Genomic DNA, 25,090 nt, shown 5'->3' on the forward strand with positions numbered 1-25,090 from the left:
TACATGTAGCTTGGCGGAGTGGTGAAGCATGGGTCAACTTATAAGAACAGGCACATAAAATGTTGCTTTTCTCCCCCTGCAGCCTTGGTGGAGGTCTGTGTGACAATATTTAATCACTGTATTAGCATTTAGCAGAACCATCCTCCATTATTCACTAACAAACCTGCCTATTTGTTGTTTCTGTGCAACACCTTCAGATACCATAAGATAGCACCAAAAGCTACCTGTCTTGGTGCCAAGTAACAGTGGCACTTCTTAACTCATTCACTGCCATAAATTCATTAAAAAAAATATAAAAAATTTAGGGGCGAAAGGCAATTAATTTTTTTTATTGTAATTAATCGTATGACTAGTTAACTCACGATTAATCACAAATTTTATATCTGTTCTAAATGTACAATGGAAAAAACTCAAGGTTTTCATACTCTTGTTAACAAAAGTGGAAAAAAACTAATAGAAATAGTTCAAATGAATTTTTGACGTTTATAGCCATCAATGGCAGTGAATGAATTTTTTTTTAAAAGAAGAAAAGATAAAAAATTTGGGGCATCAGGTGATCAAAATTTTAATCATAATTAATCACATGACTTTACTAGTTAATTCACGACTAATCACAAATTGTATATCTGTTCTAAATGTACAATAAAAAAAGATTACAGCTTTTCATATTCTTTTTAACAAAAGAGGGGGGAAAACTAATAGTTAAACTAATACAAATAGTTCGAATGAATTTTTGACGTTTTTAGCCGTCAATGGCAGTGAATGAGTTAATAGAGAGCCAATTATTATTATTATTATTATTATTATTATTAACATTCTCTTGATCTTAAATCCATTCAACATCTTTATAAGTCTGTGAGCGAACTGATGTTAAACAATTATGTTTCTCCACAGCCTAGCTCACAAGAGTTTGTGACATAAATCACCTATTCTAACTAATCACATTTTAAGATCAGGTGTCAATGATTGTTTTTGGCTTGCGCACAGCATCCGCAAGTGTGTGCCGGGAATTCACCACAAGGTTATGTCGTGAAACCTTCCCGCTGTACTACATTAAATGTCACTGGGGAGCAGGTCAAAGTGACTTTGTGGGAGAAACATGTGCTCTAATGACACTGGAAGCTCGCAAAGATGGCCATACCTGAACGCGAAAATGTTTCTTTGCCACAGAGAAAAGGGGAGATATTGGATGGTGAGCGCGTTCAATAAGAAGCAGCAATTAATGCTGTACATTTCATGTATTAAATGTTGAGAATATTGTAGTACATGCCGATGTGCTGGCTTTTTGGTTTGACATTTCTTAATGATAAGTGAAGCACTACATTTTGTTATTTCTTCTTCTTCATTTTGTTATATGAAGTGAAACCTATTTATTCATTTTAAAGCAAAGTGCTATGGGCTTAGACACATCAACAAAGTTATTCGTACTGGCCTGTTCTACAAACAGCATTTACGTATAGGACCTTGCCATGTTTTTGTTAGAACGCTCATTTTGCAGGAACAAGGTTCAGTTTAAATGTAAATAAGAGTCACGTGGTGCCTTGAGATACAAGATAAATTTATTCTGTGACTAGTGGGTCGTAACTCAAAAAACTTGTGTCACATCACATCGTTACAAATTTGAGATGTTCTTTTTAATAACGAAATGGCACTCTACATTAATGTTTTTTTTTTTTTTAAACATACAGTAATAATTAAATAGAATAAAAATAATCAAACTGTTCATGCATCATGATAGTTCAATGGGCATTGTGCTGCTTCTCCTGATGTATGGATCTTGGCCACCTGGGGGCAGTATAATACAGGCACAGACTCACAAAGAAAGAGCATAACTGACTCAATCAGCTGAAGTAATATTCATTTTTTGAAAAGGATTAAAAAAAAACATTGCTGTGTGTAGTAATAATTTGTTTAAGCTGCATTGTTCCATTGTTAGTGTTCAAATATCAGTTTCAGAAATGGTTATAATTATAACACATGCATGTTACTTGTTTGGCTGTCTGAGCTGAGGCGTTTTACACCGTTAGCATGAAGCTAAGGAGACTTTATGCGCAAAGTATAATTATCTTTGTCTAAGTTTAGTTTTACTGTCAGCTCCAACTTGGAAAAGTCAAATATATGCTCGCAAGCGAAAACAGAAATTGCCCTAACGACGCATTGTATCTCGAGAAACTCGGAAGTCGGGATACCGTAATAGTATAAATCCACAAACCTTATTTTTGTATAAATAAATAAACAGGACGCCTAAATTAAGTAAGTTGTTTTCATTAGCACATTAAAAAAATAAAAAATCAATATTTGGTAGATCTTGCCTTACCTAAATGTTTCAACACTCCCACACATATACAGTAGAGTATGAAGAAAATGAGGAACTAGTCTCGGGTGTCCACCCTAATGACTGTCCTTTCAACTAGCCCCAGAAGCCTTGGCTACTTATCACCCACCTGACAGCCATAGAGCCAACATTAGAGCACAATGTACTTACTTTAGCTCCTGCAATCTGTCTCTTTCTCACTGCGCTCTCGCTTCTTCTCACTCTACTTTTTTTTTATTTTTATAAAAAAAAAAACTCTACCTCTCCTCCACGGTAATCAACAGAGGCTTATGTAACTCCCGCTACCTGTGCTTATCTCTCCCTAACACACACTGACAGGCGCATTGCCTGCCTTACTAATAACACGCTACCTCAATCTGGGGAGGGGGAAACAGAAGGAGGAAGGTTGGAGGACAGAAGCCAACGTTTGAGGTGGAGATGGGCGAGTCGGGGGAGGACCAGGAGGGGAGCGGCAAATGGCAAAAGGAGAGAAGGTGATGGAGAATGTTGGGAGATGATATTAAAAGGATAATGATAAAAGGACACTGTACTATTCCTGCTCGCTGCGACCCAAATAAATGTACTCTTTAAAACCCCCCAATAGTTTTCCAAAACCACATGTGCACATACTGATACAAACATACAAGAGATGGGGATGATTTTGCTAGTTGACACCCAATTTTCTGCCAAAATGGCTGCAGAGGTAATCAAACTAGGAGGTAAAAGTATAAATTAAACATGAGGCTTTTAATAATATGACATATGAATGACTCGATATGAACGAGTTTTTCGATGCGTTAGCGGACGATTTTTTTTCGGGAAAAAAAAAGATAAAGAGAATTCTGATGTATATTTAACCCTGGAGAACCCACAGGGTCAAATTTGGCCCCTATAAATTCTGCTACTCAAATGACAAAGACCCCTTTTTTTTTTTTTTTTTTACAAATTTAACTTCAAAAGTCCAGAGTGCCACTTCTGACCCTTGCATGGGGCCATCTAGTGGATGAATATTGCACTTACATGAGCCAGAGTGGTGGTGACAAGATGGCTGGCAACTTGCTGTTTTGTTGAGCTGGAAATCAATCCAAACAAATTAGGGAATAAAGGGTTAAAATTGAAAAAAACATATATTTTGGTGTTCAGTGAACTTATAGCAGTCATTTAATGTATAATTCATAATTTTCCAAAGAAGAAAAGGGTTCTTGGGTTCTCCAGAGTTAACCCAACCACTTACTTTTGCCTTCATAATGTCCGCTTAGCTTAATGCTAACAAACATAAAGCCATAGATGGGCTAACAAATAGCATTGACGTTGCAGTGTTATACCCCGGGGTACATGTAACAATTTTGTTCTGTTCTCAAAGGAGTACCAGAATGTGCTATTTCGATCATGTGACCGGATATCCCAGAAAGAGACGTCACTTGTGCGTTACACAATCACAATTAGTATTGATAACGCCTACACAAATGCTTCTAGCGTTGATCCTGAACGGATTATGCCGCATGGTTTGGCAGCAACACCACCAAATAGGCCTCGAGAGAGACGTCCTTCCTTCAGATAAGGAACTAGCAGTGTGGCATGTCTGTTTTAAGGCATGAAATAAACTAAAATCAAACCGTCCGCGGAAATTGCTCAACGCGCACCAAGACGACGTGGCTGAGTGCCAACTTCAAAAAAAAAAACTATAAATAAGAACAATAATCATTCTTTGTGAGGATTTTAAATTGACCACGCAGGGTTGCCGGGATGAACAATCACTCTGGCGTTAAATAGTTAAATAAATACAGTACATGCGGTGTCATTGTTAATGTGGTCTTTGCGTGCCTACCTTCAGCTTCATTTTCATCTTCTTTTCAAACATCTATCAGTCTTTGTTATTCAGGTTAATATTGCGTTAGTGGAAAATTAGTTAAGCAGCAAAATCCAGCCCTTTTTATCCATCTCAGGGGGCGGCCATTTTGCCACTTGCTGTCGACTGAAGATGACATCAATGCTGCTCAGTTCTCAGGTAACAACCAATCACAGCTTAGCTTCAGAAAACAGGTGAAACGGCTGGATTTTGCTTCATAACTCCACAAATGTAATATTAATCAGAATGTCATGTTTAGACTTGCGAGGTCATATATAACATATTATTGTCAAGAAATGTTTAAGGTTGACTTGGATTTTTGTCTGTTTTGGGAGGCTGGAACGGGTTCATGTTTACATTCATTTCAATTGATAAGTTGAGTGTTTTGAGTTAAGAGTGTGGTGAAGAAATGCCCATTCCTTATACATGCACATAGCAAACACATTAAAATGCTTGCATAATGTGCCAAGTAAATCAAATGATTGGACGAGCTGTTCTAAAGGAGTTATGGTATGGCAAATGCAAAAAGAAACGCTCTTGTTGCGGATTTTTTAATTAGAGCGGGGGGGGGGGGGGCAATGTCCTTGTTTTAAGTAACATTAGAGTGGCGAGCTACAGATGGCATTTGAAAAAGTAGCCAGCGAAGAGAAGCGCATACTTTGAAGAGTGGAGGTGCCCTGTGCTTTAGCCTCTGTCAGAGCGAAGCTTCAACCATCTGTCTGCGTGCATGCGTGTGCGCGTGCAGTTGATATCTGCATGTGGGTGTAAATGTGATGGCCACCGCAGGAGTTGTGCGCGCTCTTAAGATAATAGAAAAGCTCCTAAAGCAAGCCAAGGCGGAAGCCACTGCACCAGGAGGCTTTTCAGTTTCTCTTGTAATTACTTTCCCGAATAATTACAAAGAAACATTTCTTTCAATGTGTTGTTATTTAAATATATAATAGAGATATAGTTTAATCTGAATAATTGCACAGTCCAAGGTAGAAAGGGCTCAAAACGTGTTTTGTAGTCCTTGCACGTCATGCTGTAGTTGCTTTGCTTGGAGGTTCAAAAGGCTTTACCAGCAGCAGTGGCGTTATCTAAATCATAATTTATTGCTATTTTGATCGGGAACAATGCTCCCCATCCATCCAAGTTAAGCTGAATACCAGCTAATTATTCATTCAGCGTGCAAAACGCACTCGTCGGTGGGCACGCAGGCAATCACCATCATCTCGAGTTGTGTTGTGTTTGCAACTTGTTACCATGGAGATCTTTAGCAGCGCGACCCAGCATCCCACAATGATCAGCACTTTAGTTTCACATCGACATTTGAGGGGGCCCAGACGGGGGATCTAATGTATTTGCAATCATTGATTAGTAAGCATTGACCCTCTGTTCACATCCCGGCCAGTATTGACCCAAAGCTGTCACAAGGTCCCAGCTTGGACACCTTCCCTTGGGGCTCAAAGCACAGGCAGGTGGGGGGTAAATCTGTCGTGTACTACTAGTACATGGATTAAGACAGAAAAAGCAAAAACAAAAAGTGATGATCCCTGTTCCTTGATCCAGTCCGATTTGTCGTACATTGATATTAGTGTTACTTCTGCCTGTGCATGGTCAGAAATCTTATATCACATTTCAATACACAATAAAAATTAATCTCCCATTTTCTACCGGTGTCCCACAGGGCTCTGTGCCAGAGCCACTTCTGTTCATTAATTAGATTTCCACCACTGTGCAACATTTTCCATAAGGTCACCATCCATTTTCACTGCTATGCGGAACTTGGAACTATAGTTCTCCCTATTTTTTCTAAACTGAAAAGTGACAAGACAAAAACCTTAAAAAAAATATTGGTGCTGAATCCACCTTAAAGTAATTTTTTCCAAGTGTCATCCTCAATACTAACTACCTTAGCCATTTTGCATATTTCCACCAATGTGATATTATTTACCAATTTACAGTATAAACCACATCTGGAAAACTGGATTGGCAATGTGTGGGAAGTCTTCTCTTTGTCTGTCTGTCCTCTTTCCGCAATTTGCTGAGCGTTTCTCTCTTGATGGCTTTGTGTGTGTGCGCGCCAATGAGGAAATGGTACTGCGGCATTACTCGTGGGGACCATCTTAAATCCTCCATGTTTTTAATCACCACCATCTTCTTCCGTCTAATTAATCATTAACATTTCTCCTGCTGATCCTTAACCTTCTGGGGACACCTTCAGGTACATCCCTGGTGTGTGTGTGTGTGTGTGTGTGTGTCTCAGTGGTAGTCACGGCAGCATTAATGGCACACACGATTTCTCGAGCCCTACACCAAGCAGCTCCAACCTACAATTTACGTGATTGACGACATCGACCTAGTTTTGGACTTTGGACACTTTTTTTTTCCTGCCCTAGACAGAAGAATGAATTAGTAGTACTGTTATCTTTTTGCAAAGTTGCATCAGCAGTTGGTTTGCATTATTTAATTGATCAGCACATGTAATTTGCATAAAAAATAGACGCGTGGAGCAGAACAAATAAGCAACACAATTACCCCAACATAACTCTGGTGATGATGCAAAAAACAATTTAATAACAATTTTGCGCCAGCTCATTCTTCAGTCTGCTCACAAATATCTTCCTTCTATGTGCGATGCTTCAGGGTTATACGAAACGTGTCCTGTATTTCACTTTAGCTTGCTAGCAGATGTTAGCCAAACCTCGCCTGATACAAAGACGATTGCCACTGTACTGAAAGCAAAAACAATAACAGTTAAGCCCCAAAATATTCATTACCTGAACACATTTGAGAGTAAGGTGAATTTGTATTTGTTGACTGGGTACATTTTACAAATAATTATTATTAGTTTTTATTACTATAATAAAATATTTGATAACTGCATTTGGTACAGCACAACTCCAATTTCCATAACCATGCTTGTAACTAAAAACACTTACATACGCCATTAATCAATTGCTGCCTCCTCTTGCCAAAAAACAAAAAAAATGTCTGATGTGTGTTTTAATAGGGAAAACAGCACGTTATATTAACGCTATAAAAAATATGTAGTAATGACAGACTTAAATAGAATTTACATTACAGTTTTTGCATCACGTGCGTGCGACTTGGCCACCAGGGGCAATCAAATACAGTCATGCAGACACGAACTAAGAAGACTTTCACCACTACTGTAAGTGACTCAGAAATTGCAGTAATATTAGTGTTTTTCAGAGGATAAAGAAAATATCCCTGCGAGTATTGTTATATTGCTTAAAGAGTTATAACACCGCTATATAGATGCTATTTGTTAGCCCGTCTATGGCGTTTCTCATTATGTGTTAGCATTAAGTAAGTGGATTCAAGGGTAAATTTATGCGGTTGTTTTAAATACGTGACCTGCAATTTTTGATTTTCTGTTTAATTTGAATGTAAACTTCACCTGTGTGTGGCATTAAACTGCTTTAAGCCTCTTATTATTATTATTATTATATTTTTTTTAAATAATTGTTCTCTAGCTGTCAATCTGCAATTTGTTGTGAAGTGAGTTGTGTTACTGCTGCCATACAGCACTTATCTCAAATTATGGCACACAAGTAAAAGCAAAAAAAACCTCTTGTTTATATTTTATTTTGTTAGTGAAAAAGTTTTTGGAATTGACATTTTTGTTATTTCATTAGTTTTGTTAGCTATAATAACCCTGATAATAAATTGGCTTTGTATTTTTATTTTTTTTTGTATTCCCGGTACATTTTTTTGGTGTTTCTCCACAGACGTGACCGCTTGCAAGTCAAGAATGGCAACACAATGAATTATTGAGTCAGAAGTAACCCAGGCTGCGGTGAATGCATAAAAAACGTTGCCTTGGCGTGACCAGCCTCAGGTTTGTTTTATTCATAGTATGTGGCTTAAGCTGAGCTGCTAAAAATGGTTGATGAACATGCATGTGGGTGTGAACAGATGTGTTTTCTGTGGCCTTGCTATGTGTTGTGGCTTGTGTTGCTGTACGGGAATTCCCAGGGGTCCCGCTCGGTTGCGCGGATATGCGACATGACCGTTTGTTAAGAAGAAGAGCCGCTCGCCTTTCTAAGCGTGTGCTGATGGTTATAGAAATGGTCTTTTTTGCAGCTGGCCTTTGCTCCGTCCCTCCTCTCATTTCCTCTCCTTCACACGTATGTCCGTCTACCCAGCGTGCTTTTATTTTCTCCTCATCGGCATCGCCTTTGTTTTCCTTTTCTGCTCTCCTCGAACCCTATCGCCTCCTCGCCCCGCCGTCTACAGGCGGTCCAGCACTTCACTGCCAGCGCTGATTTATTCTGCATCATCAGTACACATCGCACATAAGACCGGAGCAGGTTGCAGCCTGTCGGCGCGTGAACACGCTCACACACGCTCACACACGCTCACACACGCTCACACACGCACCCACCTCCCCCCCACATGAATGCATACACACAAATATATAAACGCACAGGCGCCCTGAAATGGATCTAAGAGACGCTGGAGGGCTCCGTCTGCAACACAATGGGCTGATGTGATCCAATGTTTAGGATGGAGTGTAATTGAGCATGTTTGTTGCACAGCTTGTGCCTCTTGTCTGGTCACCCGGATTCATTCTCGCGGGACAATACTAATGTTTTATTTGAATGTTTTTTAAAATCATCTTAGTCATCATTTTTGAAATTCTACTTCTACGTATTACTACTAATAACCTTGTCCTAGTTATCCTAATCAATAAAAAGTTGATCAATGTTTTGGCAATTATGCAGTGTTTCTCAACATATATTAAGCCACGGAACAAACAAACATTAGAAAAACGATAACAATTTTTTTTTTTTGGACCAATACCAATATTAGTAATATTAGTACAGATACCACAAGCACTTTGATACGTAAAATTTTGACAGATAATTTAAAGAAAGACCTCTTTATCCCAATAAAGCATTTTTTCCTTTAAATTGCATGAAATTATTAGTAATTTTCTATTCTTTTAACTCATTCACTGCCATTGACGGCTATAGACATCAAAAATTCATTTTAACTTTTTCTATTAGTTTAAATTTTTTTTCCCACTTTTGCTAACAAGAGTATGAAAACCTAGGGAAAAAATTATTGTAAATTTAGAACATTTATAAAATTTTTGATTAATCATTAGTTAACAAGTGAAGTCATGTGATTAATTACAATAAAAAAATGTAATTGCCTGACAGGCCTAATTAAAAAAATAAAAAATAAATAAGGGCCGTTTAATCGTAATTAATCGCATAATAATTTTATATCTGTTATAAATGTACAATTAAAAAATCTAGGTTTTCATAAAAAAAAAAAAAAAAATGAAAAAAAAATTCAACTAATGGAAATAGTTCACATGAATTTTTGACGTCTATAGTCGTCAATGGCAGTGAATGAGTTAATGTCAAATTCCTTTTTTTCTTTTTCTGGAATTTCTAATTCCTGATTGTAAAACTACCAGAAAGGGTCACCCAATAATGGTATTGACCGCCGCCGTGAGTACCAATACCTTCAAATATGTCCAGATATCGGCCCAATACCGATACCTAGCATCGATACTTGTCCATCCCTAAGAAAAATCTCAACACTCGCCACCAAACAAAAATGTCACAAAAAGTTCTGAAATTGATATAATGACGATCTGGTCTCAATTTACTCTAAAATGTACTTAGCTCGGTTAAAAGCTAGGCCTATTTAGTTGAAGAAAATAGGCGACTTGAGCTAGGCCGTTGTGTCGCTGTGACCTGTCCTGGTTTGGTGTCTTCCTGTCGGCACTCTGGCGCACTTATCTAGTTGAAACCAGTTAAGACCATCAGGTCACATATTTTCACATGGGCTAGGTTGAGGGTAGGCGGCCAAGACAGTATAAGAGTAGAAACCATTATGGACAGATTAGACCTTCTTCCGCATATTAAGAGAAAAAGACTCCAATAGTTCAACTGAGAATATGCATTCTTCTGGTTGTTACTGGTCATATGATATTGCAAGCATGGGCAGGGGTTCATTCAGAACCTTTCAAGTCCTTGTAAATGAAAAATAATGAGTCTCACAAATTTGACACACGGCAGAGAAAAGTGTTGTTAACAAGCCAGCCAAATTTGAATGATTTAAAAAAATGCTAAGAAACGAAAGCAGACTCCAAAACCTTTAAAAATGGTTCCATTTTTTTGTGGGCGTGTTCACTCAATGCCACAAAAACCTTCACCTGTCAGTCAATACTTCACGACTCGATTAGCTAGCTTGCACGCTAGCATGCTTCTGAACGACTCGCGATTGGAAACTAATCACATATGGGGCTCGGGGTGATAAAGTACATTTCCGATTTGGGATGTCTATGCTCAGAAAATGGTTGGATGGATGAAGGCAGATCATTCTATCTGCTTACATGTGTGATCTTAGAAAATAAGGAAGTGCTGCCCCATGGATACCTGTGACCTGGTCGACAAGGATGCGGGAGGTGATGATACGTCCGTACTGCGAGAAAAGCTGCTCAAGGTCTTTCTGGGTCATGGTCTTGGGCAGGCCGCTCACGTACAGGTTGGCGTCACGGATCGAAGCCGAGCTGGGTCGCGCATACGAGACCTGCAACACAAGAAAGGAGCTCTCAGGTAAAACAAATGAATGAGAGCACTTCCATTTTTGTATGAGATGAAAGCGTAATTAGCACAAGGATGTTCGCGTCTGCGAGCGAGCGGACGAGTGTCAGTGGATGCTGGAGGAGAAAAACATTTGGAAGCGGATTCGGTTCCTCGGAACAATCCTGAGATAACACTTAAGTCCTTGTCTGGGAGAATCTAAGGGATCTTTGTTCCCTCAGGTAGTTTGACCTCATGTGTTTCAAAAGGAGAGCTTGAGTTGGCAGAGGAACAGGATTAATACTCTTAAGACTTGGACCTAAAACATAATTTACAAAATCCATTCAAGGCATTATTCCGAGTTAAAATGTGAAAGAAGCAGGATTTTAGATGTCTTTCTCAATCTGCAATTTAATTCAGATTTAAGTAATAAACCCAACGCTAAGATAGGAGAATCCTTTAAGCTTTTAACGGGAGTTCCTTCACTATGCCAATTCTGAAGACAAGCTTAGACAAGATACGTTCTATTAGGCAATGTCACAGCGTCTGGAAAACAGTCCTGCTTCCTTGCCCATCAAAAAGGGCATCTGTATGGAACACATTTGGTTCACCTCTCTGGTGTATCTCTCAACTGGGATGTCAGGTCTGCTGAAAACTGAGACAAATGTCATTTTTTTGCTTGTTCATAGAACAATGTGGCAATTTGGAGAAAGCCAAGGTTTTTGAAAAAAACTGCTTTATTGTTCAGCAACAACAGAGCATGTTCTCATGAGAAATGAGGAGAAAACGAAGAGTTCAGCACACATTACATACAGGTGCTTGAACGTGTTGTTTTGCAGCATTGTGGTGTCTGAAGGTCTTTGCAGAAGTTCGCCTCAATTTCTTCATTCAGTATTTAGCATCACACAGTAAATTCCGAGTTTAAATTTGACTATTTAGATAGGGACCAAAGAGACTCAGTTTTAGAGTAGGTTAAGATTTACACTAGGAGGAGAGTAAAAAAAGAAAAGTTATTTAAGGGTTGAGGAACAAACTCCCGACCTTCAGCTTATAAGACTGCCACACTACCACCTGAACTAAGCTCCTCCTACTATTACGGTTTTCTCCAAGAAGACCAAACACATCGTTTTTGGTCTCTTGGAGTTAGGAAGCTTCCAAGCAATCATGAAATCAGCTGCAATTGACACGAGCAATATACTAACAGAAAACAAGAGCTGCGTGGCTCAGGGAGTAGATCGGCTGTGTGTTCGTTCCTACCTTGAGTCACTTTTATTTTTTCCCCAATTCTTTATTTTACTCTCTTCCAAGTTGATTTGGTCCCACTCTAAATAGTCAAATTTACTCTACAGAATTTACTGTGCTGCATGATTTTTATTTATTTATTTAAAAACAACAATTAATTGATCATAATTAGTTGTAGGGATGTTTGATACCACTTTTTTTTATTAGTACTTAACTCTTGAGTAGTCACTGATACCGATACCAAGCAGCGAGACCAGTAGTACTTTTGATACATAACATTTCACTCCCCCCCCCAAGAAAAAAAAACAATGGTAGATCATTTTTAAAGTCCAATACGTCCAGCATATTTCCTTAAAACGGCATGAAATTAATGACAATTTTGTATTCTTGTAATTATGAATTTTTTGTTGATGCTTGTGTCACGAGTACCGATACCTTGAAGTAAGGCCCGGCATTGGTCCGATACTGATACCTTTTATCAGTACTCACTTTTACAATTCACAACAAAACCTTCCTAAATTCTAGTTTACCTTGTGTTAATGCATCCAATTGCTTTGCTTTTGTATTTGCAGCTCTTGAAAAAAGTTGAGAATTTGAGATCTGACTTTGTTTCAACTTAACGCCAACAATTTTTGGTTTGTTAAACTAATATATTTAGGAATGGTCAGATTCTTCATTTGTGATTGTGAATCCACACATTCCATTCTGTCACATCTTCTCTATTAGCAAAAATGCCCAATGTGCAAGCGGGGCTTAAAGCCAATTTGCCTGGAGTGAAACAATGTGACAAAAGATAAAATCAACCCACTGCAAGAATAAAACATTTCCCCCCTTCTACCAATTGCCCACACGGGTTCTGCCAGTTCTTCATTGTCACACATTGATCATCGCACATACCCGGTGAGCATATGTCCGGACACACACGGCTTTCAGCGCCGCTTGGCAGCCATTTCCATTCTGATGTCACCTCAGACGTTTCCAAATGGCAGCCGGCGTTTGCTGTCTGCCTGTAAACTTTGCGGCTGTCACACCAGGTCCCAAACATCTTCATGTAGACCCGACTTTGCTCCGGCAAAGTTTCAAGTAAATCCCATTACCGCTACCGCTGCTTCCACCGCCGCCGCCGCCGCCGACTGGAGCGGCTTTGCCTCGCAGTGCTTTCATTAGCGCTGACAGGTGGGGGACATAAGCCATCAAGTCGGGTTAAAGTCAGGCAAATATGGTGGATATGTCGTCGTATCCTTGAGCAAGTCAACTCTCGACAAACAGCTGGCGTTCTCCGCCATTCTTCACGTTAGCGCGTCTACTTTAGCACGTCTTCGCCACTGGCCTCGCCGTTTAGTTCTTTTATCTAAACGGCGAAAGTATTCTCTATTTGGACCCCCCCCCCCCTCTCTCTTCTCTCGCGCTGCCTCATTAAACTTCTCCTTCTTCCTCACATTCTGCAGCGCTTTCCCCCTCTTTTCCGTGCTCCCTCATTTTCTCTCCTTGTCAGCCAACTGCAGATGTCTAATCCATCAACACCTCCTCAAGCTGTGAGCGCTATTGTGTAAAACCGTGGCGCGTATGTGTGTGCGTGTAGGAAAGTTGGAAAAAGTCAAAGCGTTAAAAGATGAACGTGTGCGCAGGCACACGGCGTTTGGATGTGTCGGAGACGACGCGCGCACGTGTCACAGGGAGCCTGTGCCACCTTTGGCATGCCACTTCCCCTCGCACCTCAGTCGGGGAGCGGTATCGCAGACTGACAACATCGGAGGTGTCAAGATGGAGGAAGCCGCACAAAAAAAATAATAAATAAACGGCTCAAAGGCGCCACACATTGCCACGTGAACCTTTTGTTGCAAGCCTCCCGATAAAAAAAGCAGACAAAACCGTACTGGCTTTTAATTGACCCCAATTGCCTTGAAGACACTTGTGTCTGTTGTCTGTTTACGCCGCCTTTGCCAAATTTTGGGTTTGGGATACAAAATGGGTTCTGGCTCCAATTTATTAGGTCAAAACCTGATCTAATAAGATGTTTATATATTAACAGGGAATTGCTATGATGTAGTGTTCACACCAATATATCCAAAAGAGCTGAATTATATACGCTGTCTTTATAATATTTTATATATATTTTAATGCACAGTTTTGATTGACACCAACATGCTGTAAACGTATGTTCGTCAATGTGGTTGTAATGATAGCCGTGCTCAGTATTTTTGTCACTTCAATTACAGGGAGTCCACATATTGTTATGTTTATACACCTCTCTGACAGTGGAATTCAAAGCAGACCACTATTACATTTCAATTGGCAGAATATTGCGCAAGAAGGTCAGAATGTTGTGGCTGGTTGGTTGGTTTACCAACGTTGAAGAATTTGTGTGGCAGTTGTTGAGAAAATGAACTACAGAAAGATACTTGCCTTCTGGAAATTTGAATATATTAGTAAAAATAGCAAAAGGCAAAGAGAGGTGGTCATTAGCAAATACAACTACAAAAGGGTATACAAGTCTTTTTTTTCAACAATTGAAGAGCAAACGATTTTACTAGTGTGTCAGGCGATTCAATTATTTAATCGTAATTAATGGCATGACTTCAATAGTTAACTCAGGATTAATTGCAAATTTTATATCGATTCTAAATGTACAATAAAATATACATATTTTCTAGATTTTCATACTAACTAATAGAAACATGGCTGCATCTTTTAGTCAATGATACAGTAATTTCATAATAATTCATAAAATTGAGTTATAATTAAAAAGATGTACTGTACTGTAAAAAAAAACGAGTGTGCACTCTAAAAACAGTTGGGTCAAAAGTAACACAATTATGGATAAAAAATGGACCGATCCACTTTATGGGTCAACTTTCTGTGTTGTTTTATACAAAATGACCCACTTTTTTGACCCAAGTAAAGGATCTGACCAATATTTATGAGTTGTTTTGCTCTGAATGACACATTTTTTGACCCAAAGGATCAGTCCATTTTTGATTTGTGTTGAGGTCATTTTTATGCCACTAGATGGCATAATTGCATTTGTAAGACGTTGATGACAGCTCAGTGCATTCTTCTTTTCACATTAAGAGCTATCTAATCTTTAACATGAAGCAACTTGTGAAATTTTGCACACTTTTAAAATTGTAAAATACAACTTGAATCCAGCCTCCACACATATATGCATTGTTTTTAAAGTTATTACTGCTAAATTTTGACTGGAATTCGCCCAGTACAGGCTTTCCAAGTAAGTCATTAATCGCGCGTTAAAAAAATGAGCGGCGTTAAAGGAACTTTAAATTAACTCAAAATGAACGCACTCATTTTGACACCCCTAGATTTTACACATGCATTTTTTGCTATTTATCATGTAGCACTTAAAGCTCCAATGAAGGTGGATCAGTTCACATGGATCTTATATGCAAATATATGCAAACACAGACTGCTGTGTGTCGTACATATGGCTGACAAACAAACACGTCGTCACGGATCCAAGCAAACACAAGCGCGCACACACATTTAATGGCTCCACACGCACACGTACACATCACATATAATTGTGTCTCTTTGGCAGAGGTTCAGCCAGAGGCGGGCCGCGGTGCTGAACCCGGGCCAGACAGAGCGCATCGGCGGGCGAGAGCGGGGATTCTCTGAGGGTTTTCACAACTGTGGGCTAATCCCATCCTATTACATTAGATTACATCAGATTAGATGTGATGAATTTGATTAGATTGGATCAGATTAGAACAGTTTGACAGGGATGCGGATGCAGGGATTACCCCAGAGCCACAGATTACTGGTCGTCTTGAAAGAGAGCGGCTCAGGCACAGAGCCGCGCAGGGAAATAAATACATCAGAGGAAATGAAAATACAAAAAACAAAAAAACAACCACAAGGTGCATTTGCAGGCGGATAGTGTTGAGACGCGTTTGGGTTAGCGCGTTGACACCTGTCATCAAGCATGCAGGTTGCATTAAAACGCAATGAGAGAGGCTTCAAACATTTGGAAAATGGCATGATGACATTTTATTATCTCCCAGAAATGTCGCAGTAATCTCAACATGAAAAATTGACATCTGGAAAGTACAAGGGATGTCATCTTTTTTACTTTGTTGTTTTTGTCAATTATTTCGGAGACTCGTGCATTTTAATAACATCCCTGCCTCAAGATCAATTATCAACAACAACCTAAATTGGTTTTGGGAAGAGCGGTGCTTTTTTTCGTCTTTCAGCATTTGCAAATATTACATTTTAAACAGACATTGTTCATCTTAAAAATACACAATAAACACGGTGGGACTAGTTTAAAATATGAGAATATTGGGATCATTTGCTAATGATAATATAGTATCGTGACAAAGTGATTATATATCTGATTCTTTTTTTAATGATACATCGCAGAATGTATGGGACTGAAGGGAAATTTGTATAAACTATATTTTTTGCACATTAAGGAGTCCTAAAAATTACAAGTACAAATCCGTCTAAAAGACCACTTAACCCAGTAACTCAATAATTTTTTCATTTTTTTCCTATGGTGAAGAAAATAGAAATTTACTATGTTTATGGTTTCTTGATGTTTTTAAAGATAGAAGGACGCCACATGCAAGTAGTCTTTCGCCCACTGACATTGGAGTTTTGCCTGTTTTAATGCCGCTTCTCCTCTCTCTCCCCGCCCCTCGCTCAGGTGCACAACTGCACCCAAGTATAATATACTCTACTGTGAAATATCGATATTTTGTTCCACCCCTTTAAAGCATGCAGGAGGGAACAATGGCTTTGGCTGTTACCTTGATCGTTTTGGTCTGAAGTCGGAGTCCGTTTAACGTGTTGATGGCTTTCTCTGCGTCCTTTGGATCGATGTAGTTGACAAAGCCGTAGCCCAGACTCTGACCTGAGTGAAGTAGGAAAAACGGGCTGTTAGACCTCCATTGACATCTCCATTTATAGTCATCACAAAGTTCCTTAAGACAAAATCGATATGGATTACTTTACACTTCAGTAAATTGAGGGTTGTTGTCTCAGGGAAAAAAAAAAAGTTCATCATGCTTTATATAAAGTGAAAATATAATGCGACATTGTGTCAACATGATTTCTGCCCCAGTGTTTGATCCTTGATCCTTGATCCTGATCTCCATTCTGTATTCCTGTTCACTGATCTTGTAATGTTAAATATAGAATACTCTATAGTCCTGTAACATTACAGCAACATTTTTGGGATTTTAAAAGTGGAATGCACTGCCAAGGAAAAATAGATACAGTATATCCGTTGCAATACAACAATCCGGAGAGGGAAAATATGATGGCAAAGTCCTCGATACAGTATACAGTACACTAGGGGTGGCAATCTTTGACTGTCTCACGATTCAATTGGATTCGGATTTTTGGGCCTGCGAACAATTTTTGATTCCAAATTATTTGATTGACAACGATTTCTGCTTCAATTTATAAATGTGCAAAGAATCGGCATGATTTACTCCAGTCTGACTCCATCCATCCATTTTCCTAACCGGTTATTCCTCACTAGGGTCGCGGGGGGATGCTGGAGCCTATCCCAGCTGACTTCGGGCAGTAGGCGGGGCACACCCTGAACTGGTTGCCAGACAATCACAGGGCACACAGAGACGAAGAACCATTCATACTCACAATCACACATAGGGGCAATTTTAGAGTGTTCAATTAACCTGCCATGCATGTCTTTGGAATGTGGGAGGAAACCGGAGTACCCGGAAAAAACCTACACAGGCACGGGGAGAACATGCAAACTCCACCCAGGAAGGCCGAAGCCCGGACTCGAGCTCACGTCCTCTGCACTGGGAGGCGGACGTGCTAACCAGCCAACCACTGTGCCGCCCTCCAGTCTGACTCGCTAATGCTAATTAGCGTGCTACTTGTGGCACTTTTATCACTCAAGAATGGCTATTCATACAAAACGCTTCAGGAATGTATACAGAGAAGCATCTTAACATTACTCATCGCGATATGCTCCGTCTACGCTGCAAAAAACCCCCAACTTTTATTGAAGTAACTTAATCCTGACATTTCCTTCTACTCTCTAATATGGCTACAACTTAACAGTGTATCAGAACGCGCAGAACCACACTGCCCCTAAGTGGCCAAAATGTGTACAACATGAACAGCGCTCCTAATAAAGACACACACAAACAAGGGCAAGACAGTATAAATAATTGAAATAAAATCGATTTTGGGACATTTAAAATCGATCGAATCGTACTAAACGTGAATTGTGATTTTTTTGGGCACACCCATAGTATACCATCCGTTCACTTTCGTTATGTTGACACTAATGATAGAAAGAAGTGTCTAGAGGCGGTTTACTGCCAAATAGTTCTAACATAATGGTATTGCTTTCTTAGTGCATTTCTGCAGAGCTTTATTTACTTGGGACTAACTACAGTAAACTGCATTTTCACTTTGTTTTATTAACTCTTTGACTGCCAGACATTTTCAGAAAAGGGATGCCGCCAGTGCCAGCCGATTTAAGCATTTTGACTGATCTTTCAAGGTCCACAGAAAATGTTGTGTTTGGACTACGGAAACATACTACCAAATGAAAGATTGAACTCTCATCTTTCATCTTAAAAAAAGAGTTTGTTTCTACCTTATTCCGTTTTTCAGTAATCAACAATAGAAAATGGTTAGTTTCACCGAAATGCTCTGTTTTGAAACAAAAAACGGAGAAAACGAGCTTTTTGTGAAACGATGTTATTTCATGCACTCTAGTGAATTGTACACTTCTTTTTGTCCATGAATGATGCCACAAACACCTAAATAGTGCTTTACTTCTGTAAAACACTACCACCAACAATGAAAAATTGTGTTTTTAGATTGCAAAATACGTTTATTTCCATTCAACAGTGTAACAATTTGACAAAACAATTTCACAAACTATTTACAAATGTGTGCAACTGTGGTACTATTTACAATTATGTGGATGTTTCAAATACAGTTTTTCTTTTTGTAACGCTCTCCTGCGTGCAAGGAGACGGAGCAGGATTTTCACAACATATTCGTTTCACTGCGATTGCCCCTTTCGCGTGCAGACGTTACACTTTCTTGACGGCCTTTTTTTCCGGGGAATAACAAGTAGCAGACTGTACCCGATGAATATGCATTGGACTCGGGGTACTCTTCATCGTCCGATTGAACGTCCGCCTGTGCAGAAGTGCTCGGCTGTGCTCCGCGTTTTCCGGTGTTAGCATCGCTAGCCGGTGAGGCTTTATGACGTGGTCATAGCCGCCGCGTCAACGCTTCCAACTTCGGCGTCAACCTCGGAGCCACCATCATCATCATCGTCGTCATCACTGTGCTCTTTAGCATTGGTCGATGAGCTGCTTGCAACCGGTCGCCATTGTTCGCTTCCTCAGCCATCTAGCGCTGCCTCACGTCTTCTACTGCCGCGTCAACGCTTCCAACCTCGGAGTCACCATCATCATCATCGATGATGATCATCGTCGTCATCAATGTGCTCTTTAGCACTGGTCGATGCTTTTCGTCTTTGAAAAAAATGCTCAAGCGTGAGCTGCTTGCAACCGGTCGCCATTTTCACTTCCCATCCCCAGCCATTGTCCCCTCTAGCTCCGCCTCACGTCTTCTACTGATGCCTACCCAATCTTGTCAAAAGAGAGTCATCGCTGCCATCTAGGGGCCAAAAATAGTCATTAGGCTAACTAGATCTGCTTGAAACTTTCACCACAGCTGGCCAAGGCTTTCCTCCACCCGTTTCCCCCCCCAAAAAAAATAAAAAAATTGGAGAACGTCTTTTAACGTCCTTGGCGGCCCTCCGTAGGTTTTTACTAAACGTCATTTAACGTCCTTGGCAGTAAAAGAGTTAACTCAATTGCTGGATTTTTTCGACGTCTATAGCCGTCAATGGCACTGAACGAGTTAACGTCAAAGACATCTGTCAAGACGGAGTAGAGTTATATCAGGATGGATGGCTAGCGAAGCACATGCTATGACAGTGAGACTCAAGCAAGCAACCCAGCAATTAAAGCGTGACACTAAGTGTATTTGAGGGCATATTTGGCTCTCTTTAGAGCAGCTGTAAAGTGTCCTCAGCAGCAGATTGCATTTGAGTGCGAAGCAGGCCTGACGTCTCCCCCTACAGATCAAGCCTTTCAACAGGCGTCGGACTTTAAGCAGACGCCCGCAGCCATCGGGGATCTTCACTCGGCTTGTTTTCCTCAAACAGCCCCGATCCACCAACACGAGCGCAACGTATCCCCGTCGGTGCGAGGAGGGCAGCATGCAGATTTTCATGTTAATGGGAACAGACAGCGGTTAGTCGGAGACAAAGTGAATGGCAAAATATAGAGTGTGGCTGTTTCGCAGAATAAATACGTTTGGGCTATGAGCATCAGCAGTGTGCATTGAAAGGGGCCAGGAGGGACTTGTAGTTCTAACATCAAAAAGCTGATGATTTTTCTCTTCTCGGCTCTCCTCCCTCTTTTCGTCTGGATTAACTGTGGATTATCAGCGGCTCTCGATTGTTAATTAAAAGGCAGACATCCTGGAGAGACTACTGCTATTTATAACCAGCCGTCCGCTCTTCTATCTCCTCATCCTCCTCCTTGCAGCTGACATCAGGTGTTAACTTTGCCACTTTAAATAGAACTCAACAAACATTTTGCCTGCATGGCTTGACTTATTTAATAAATAGTGCTTTTCGCACCAGGTGAAAGATGAAATTCAGTTAGTGAGCCAGAATAAAATAAGCATGTAGGTTTAGTATTTAGATTGCTCATAAAATAGATTACTTGGCAGTCAATATACAATGGAATCCTCGACTTTTGGGAAGCAGACAAGTTACACGAGATCCTTTTTCCCTCTTCAAGCAATTCTACGACTATCCGGTATGTCCAATAAAAGCACTTGTGGCCACAAAATACTTCCATTAAATATGCGTAAATGAAAATATGTGGTTTCGCGCCATCAACAAGCAGAGACCGCTCACGTGTTTCTGGCTCTTGTCATAGATAAAGCGACTTTACAGTAAGCAAAGGGCAGGCTAAAAAGCGCATCAATGAGGTTGAGTTGTATGGACAGACGTTAGCCACGTTAGCATGAAAGAGAGTTTCTTCTTATCGACCAATTGATATCTAGGAATCTTTTTACTGAAGCAATAGTGTAAACATCTTTCAACCATGTTATTTTTCAGACAGTACACAGTTGTTCTTTTTTGTGAAGCCCTTGTCTATGGCTTGTAATTATAATGAAGCTGAAAAAAGAAGAGCTAGCATCGTGGCTAATAATCACCACCAGATGCACGTTATTAACCTCCCACACGTCATGTCGACCGATTTTTTTCTAGGATTGTTTGTCAACCATAGACATCCGGCCGTTTTTTATTCATCTCAGAAGATGTCATCTTCAGTCGACAGCAAGCGGCAAAATGGCCGCTCCGTGAGATGGACAAAATTTTGCTTTTACTAACGCAATATTAGCCAGAATACCGTATTTAGACTAGTGGGGCTGCATAGAACATTTTCTTGTCAAAAACATTTTGGGGGTTGACTTCCTCTTGAAGCAAGTAGTGTAAACATCTTTCAACCATGTTATTTTTGTTCTTTTGTTCTTCTACAAATGTGCTTGAAAGTTTACATACCCCAAGAGTACATATATAAACTTATGAGCGGACTGTATAGTGAGACAAAGGTTTAATGCTCATAGAATCTAAAATACTGTAACAATTGTTTTGATATTTTCAGAGGTTGAAGTTGACATGACAAGAGATTTGGATTGTGGATTTTGGTGACGATTCTTAGCATTTTTGCATCATTAAGTGACTTTTAGTTTTTGTACATTGCCAGTTGTGTTTCAAGCACAACGGTAATTGTAATGGAGGTGAAAAAAAGAAGAACTGGCAATGTGGATAATTGCAATTAACTTCCCACAAGCACCAACAAGGTAAGTTTGGATAAACTTTTTAAGCAGTTTTAAGCTTTAATTTTTTATTTATTTACAATAATTACTTACAGTACTGGGCATTTATATGCAATAAAACAAGTACTGCATTGGGTGTTTTTAGGCCACAAAAAATTCTTAGACCCCTTCCCTTATTTAGTGGTTCCACTTTATGGTGATGACTTTCATATTGAAATGGCATATGGTTTTTAGAAAAAAAAAAAGTCCTATCTTTTCCACAATCCGAAAAATGATCCATCATATGTATTCTGAAAACTGATCTTTTGGTTGCCGTGTTTCTTCAGTGTCACTTCTTTGACCTCAAGACCACGAGAGAAATAGCTCAAAGTGCTGGTCCCATGAGCACATATGTATGACTACTGGTGCATCAATTGCTTTGCTACACTCCAGTCAAGCTTTCACCATCTCTTTCGCCTTTGCCTCCCACTTTCTCGCCCTCTTCCCATCATCTTCAGCAAGAAATGTGAGGTTTGACAAGCGCTGTTACCAGAAGGTTAGCTGGAAATTAAGTGTTCTGGTGAAGAGCACTTGTGTAGGGCAGTCTAGAGGGGCTGACAGGTGCTTAATGGTGAGAGAATATTAGCACTCACAAAGCCATTCAAGCGGCCAAACTGGGCCAACTAGCGATGAATGCTACCACTGTACACTAAGTGCCCATGTACAGTGGCTATAAAAAGTCTACACATCCCTGTTCGAATGCCAGCTTTTTGTGAAGTAAAACATGAGATCAAGATACATTGTTTAAATTTTTTCCCCACTAATAATATGATCAATAACTTGTATAACTTTTTTATTTATTTATTTATATATATATATAAGAGGCGGAGGTAATAACTAGTAAGGGTGGTAATCGTTGACTGCCTCACGATTTGATTCGATTTTTGGGTCTGCGATTCGATTCAAAATCGATTTTTAATTCAAAACAATTTTTGATTCACAATGATTTGACTGACAATGGGGTCTGCTCCAATCTATAGATATAGATATTTATTAAGTTTTGAGTTGTAAGTGCCCTTTTCCGCAAAAACAATGTGTGTGTACCACAACTGCTACTCTATGCGCCATTGACTCACTAACTCACTAACTCACTAACAGCTATTCATATAAAAACGCTTCTGAAAGGTATACAGAGAAGTATGTTAACATTACTCACCAGCATATGCTCTTCTTACACTGCAAAATATAACAACTTTTATTGGCATAATGTGATTGTGACTTTTTTCTTCTACTATAATGTGGCTACAACTTATGAGTGTATCAGAACGCGCGGAACCACACTGCCCCTATGCGGCCAAAATGGGGTACAACATGAACAGCGCTCCCAATAAAGGCAAACAAGGGCAAGACAGTCTAAAATAATTTAAATAAAATCGATTTTGGGACATTTCATATTGATTCTGAATCGTAGTGAATGAGAATTGCGATTTTTATGAGAATCATTATTTTTTTTGGGCCACACCCCCTCATAACTAGGGTTAACAGGTAATATGAGCTAATCCAATTCCAAGTATTTGGAAGAGAAAAAAAACACAATTATGTCATTTGAACCATGTAGTGTAAATTAAATAATTTCTGCTGATCCAAATTTAGTTTGTTTGGCCTTGGTGAAAGTAAATAAGTTTACTTTAGGTTTGTATGTGCACTTGTGTTTGATGGGCAGCTAACTACCCACGCCCACCTTCCTCTTTGGCAAATCTGGGGGCCCTCAGGGCTACATGGCTGCCATCGCTTCCCAGGTGAGCATGCAGATGAGGGAAGACAGAGGCATGCATAGATGCCCGCAGCACCAGGAAAGACCCAGGCGGGGATTCCACCCACCGCTTCCCTGCTGATACGGAGCACCGAACAGCAGGGAACAACCAGCAGACTGCCTGCATTGAGCATGTATGGGTGGGAGAGGCAACACCAACGCAGTAGACTGGCAGATATACACACACATGGGCACATACTTAATCAGCCAATCATAGAAGTGCACACAAACACATGCAATAAAGTGCGTCCTCGCAGCAGGACAGTGAGGGGCAGAATATATGGCAGTCAATGAGTCATGTTGTGCCTGGAGGGGAGGCTGTTACCAAACTATTAAGTGGATAACAACAACCAAAGAAGAAGCAACACGTCCAGTTGTTTTTCGTCATACACATGCTTACTAATACCATAGCATTCCGCTGCAGGATCTACCCTTCATGCTTTCTTGAGTTCACTCCGGTCTCAAGTCAAAACACGAAAGTTAACAAATCATTCACTGGCACATAATAAGTAAATATAGAGTAGTTAGGTTCAATTTATTCGACTGTTATGATTTGGAATAGTAAACTCTGATATGGCTTGCGTGCAGGTACCACAGTGGAATAATTTGCAAAGGTGGATGTCTTATTATTCTAAAATACCGCCAAAGTTTCATCTTGAAAAAGAGATTGCTTTAGTACTATACTGTATAGTGTCATCCAATTATTACATCAGATATGGAAATAATTATGATGTATTCAAAGAAAGGCTAAAGAAAGTCATGCCTTGAGATATGAGTTTAATTTGTTCCATGCGACGCTCACAACTCAGCCTTCCCTCCAAAACATTTTTTTCTATTGTGTTTTTAATAAGGAAAATAACCTCTACAATATTATAAAAAAAACATAGCAACAAAATAATTAAATATAATGTAAAAAAATGAAGTTTGTATACAGTATAATACAGTCATGTTGCCACAAATGAAGAAGAGTTTCACCAATACTGTGACTCAGTAAGCACCAGTAACATAAGTATTTTTTTTGCAGAGGATAAAGAATACATGCCTGTGAGGATTATTATACTGTCTACGTGTTGCTTATAAACCTGCCACATAGATGCCATTTGTTAGCCCATCCATGTTTTTTCCTATTATGTGTTAGCATTAAGCTAGCGGATGTTTTAAATAAACAATGTGTAATTATTATTATTTTTATTTATGTTGAATTGATAATAAACTAAGATTGGGATTGGCAATAAACAGCCTGAAGCCTCTTTTTGAAAAAATTGTTCACTATCTGCCAAACTACTGCTTATTGTGAAGTGAGTTCACTACCAACCACACTGCGCTTGTATCTCTTGTATATTTTGCTTGCAACTCAAAGCAAAAATAAAAAAAATAATAAAATAAATCATCCATACAAAAAAAACCTCTTAAGTTGGGTCACTCGTACCACTGTATGGTAAAAATAATTAAAA

The 25,090-nt window shown here is 39.5% G+C and overlaps 1 protein-coding gene across 10 annotated transcripts in view; it reads right to left on the bottom strand.

The window, feature by feature from the left end:
• Positions 1–25,090, bottom strand: part of elavl4 (ELAV like neuron-specific RNA binding protein 4) — a 115,659-nt gene that overhangs the window by 21,951 nt on the left and 68,618 nt on the right. For 8 of the 10 annotated variants that reach the window (XM_077584568.1, XM_077584573.1, XM_077584575.1 and 5 more), the window contains 2 exons: positions 16,729–16,832; positions 10,567–10,721 (listed from right to left, as the gene is read on the bottom strand). In XM_077584568.1, the coding sequence (XP_077440694.1) occupies positions 10,567–10,721; positions 16,729–16,832 (259 nt within the window). The remainder of the gene's footprint in view (positions 1–10,566; positions 10,722–16,728; positions 16,833–25,090) is intronic. The other 2 variants (XM_077584571.1, XM_077584569.1) reach the window with 1 other exon arrangement.

Source organism: Vanacampus margaritifer, chromosome 13 (assembly GCF_051991255.1).
Source record: "Vanacampus margaritifer isolate UIUO_Vmar chromosome 13, RoL_Vmar_1.0, whole genome shotgun sequence".
NCBI classification, from domain to species: Eukaryota; Metazoa; Chordata; class Actinopteri; order Syngnathiformes; family Syngnathidae; genus Vanacampus; species Vanacampus margaritifer.